General features: G+C 37.7%; 1 protein-coding gene across 1 annotated transcript in view; it reads left to right on the forward strand.

Moving 5' to 3' along the window:
* LOC119588401 overlaps positions 1–559 on the forward strand; it is a gene marked incomplete at its 3' end in the record, with an annotated part of 4,306 nt that overhangs the window by 1,682 nt on the left and 2,065 nt on the right. The window contains 1 exon segment of the mRNA XM_037937081.1: positions 345–477. Within this exon segment, the coding sequence (XP_037793009.1) occupies positions 345–477 (133 nt within the window).

Here is a 559-nt window from a genome sequence, read left to right on the forward strand (position 1 = left end):
CTTCCAGTTCTGGCTTTAATCTGTGAACCGATTTTAGTTCCTGAATCTGTCACTTTTGTATATTATTTAAACGTAGATATCAAATATATTCGTCCAGAATCTATTGACTCACAACCAAGATTTTTTTTTTCTAATATCACTTCAATCTGTAGTGTACCTCGACTAGAATTAACTCATAACCAAAATTAACTCATACTGACTCATACTCCGCCAAATTAACTCATACTCCGCCAAAATTGACACATACTCCGCCAAAGTGGACTCATACTCCGCCAAAATTAACCCATACTCCGCCAAAATTAACCCATACTCCGCCAAAATTAACAACCAAAATTTATATACAGGTCGCGTCCTCCTTCCCACCAGATCTCTCCACCAGTTTCTTGGTTGAAGTGAAGGAGAGACAATGCAGCCAATCTCATCCTTGCCTCAATCAGTGCAACTTGCAACCAAACTGTTTTCTCGTCTGCATTAAAGGTATTCTGCTTTGCAATATGACCTCTGTCTTTGGTACCTGGTTTCAGAATATGGTTTAGCTTATTACATATTTCATTATATT

The sequence above is a fragment of the Penaeus monodon genome, chromosome 23 (assembly GCF_015228065.2).
Source record: "Penaeus monodon isolate SGIC_2016 chromosome 23, NSTDA_Pmon_1, whole genome shotgun sequence".
Taxonomy (NCBI): domain Eukaryota; kingdom Metazoa; phylum Arthropoda; class Malacostraca; order Decapoda; family Penaeidae; genus Penaeus; species Penaeus monodon.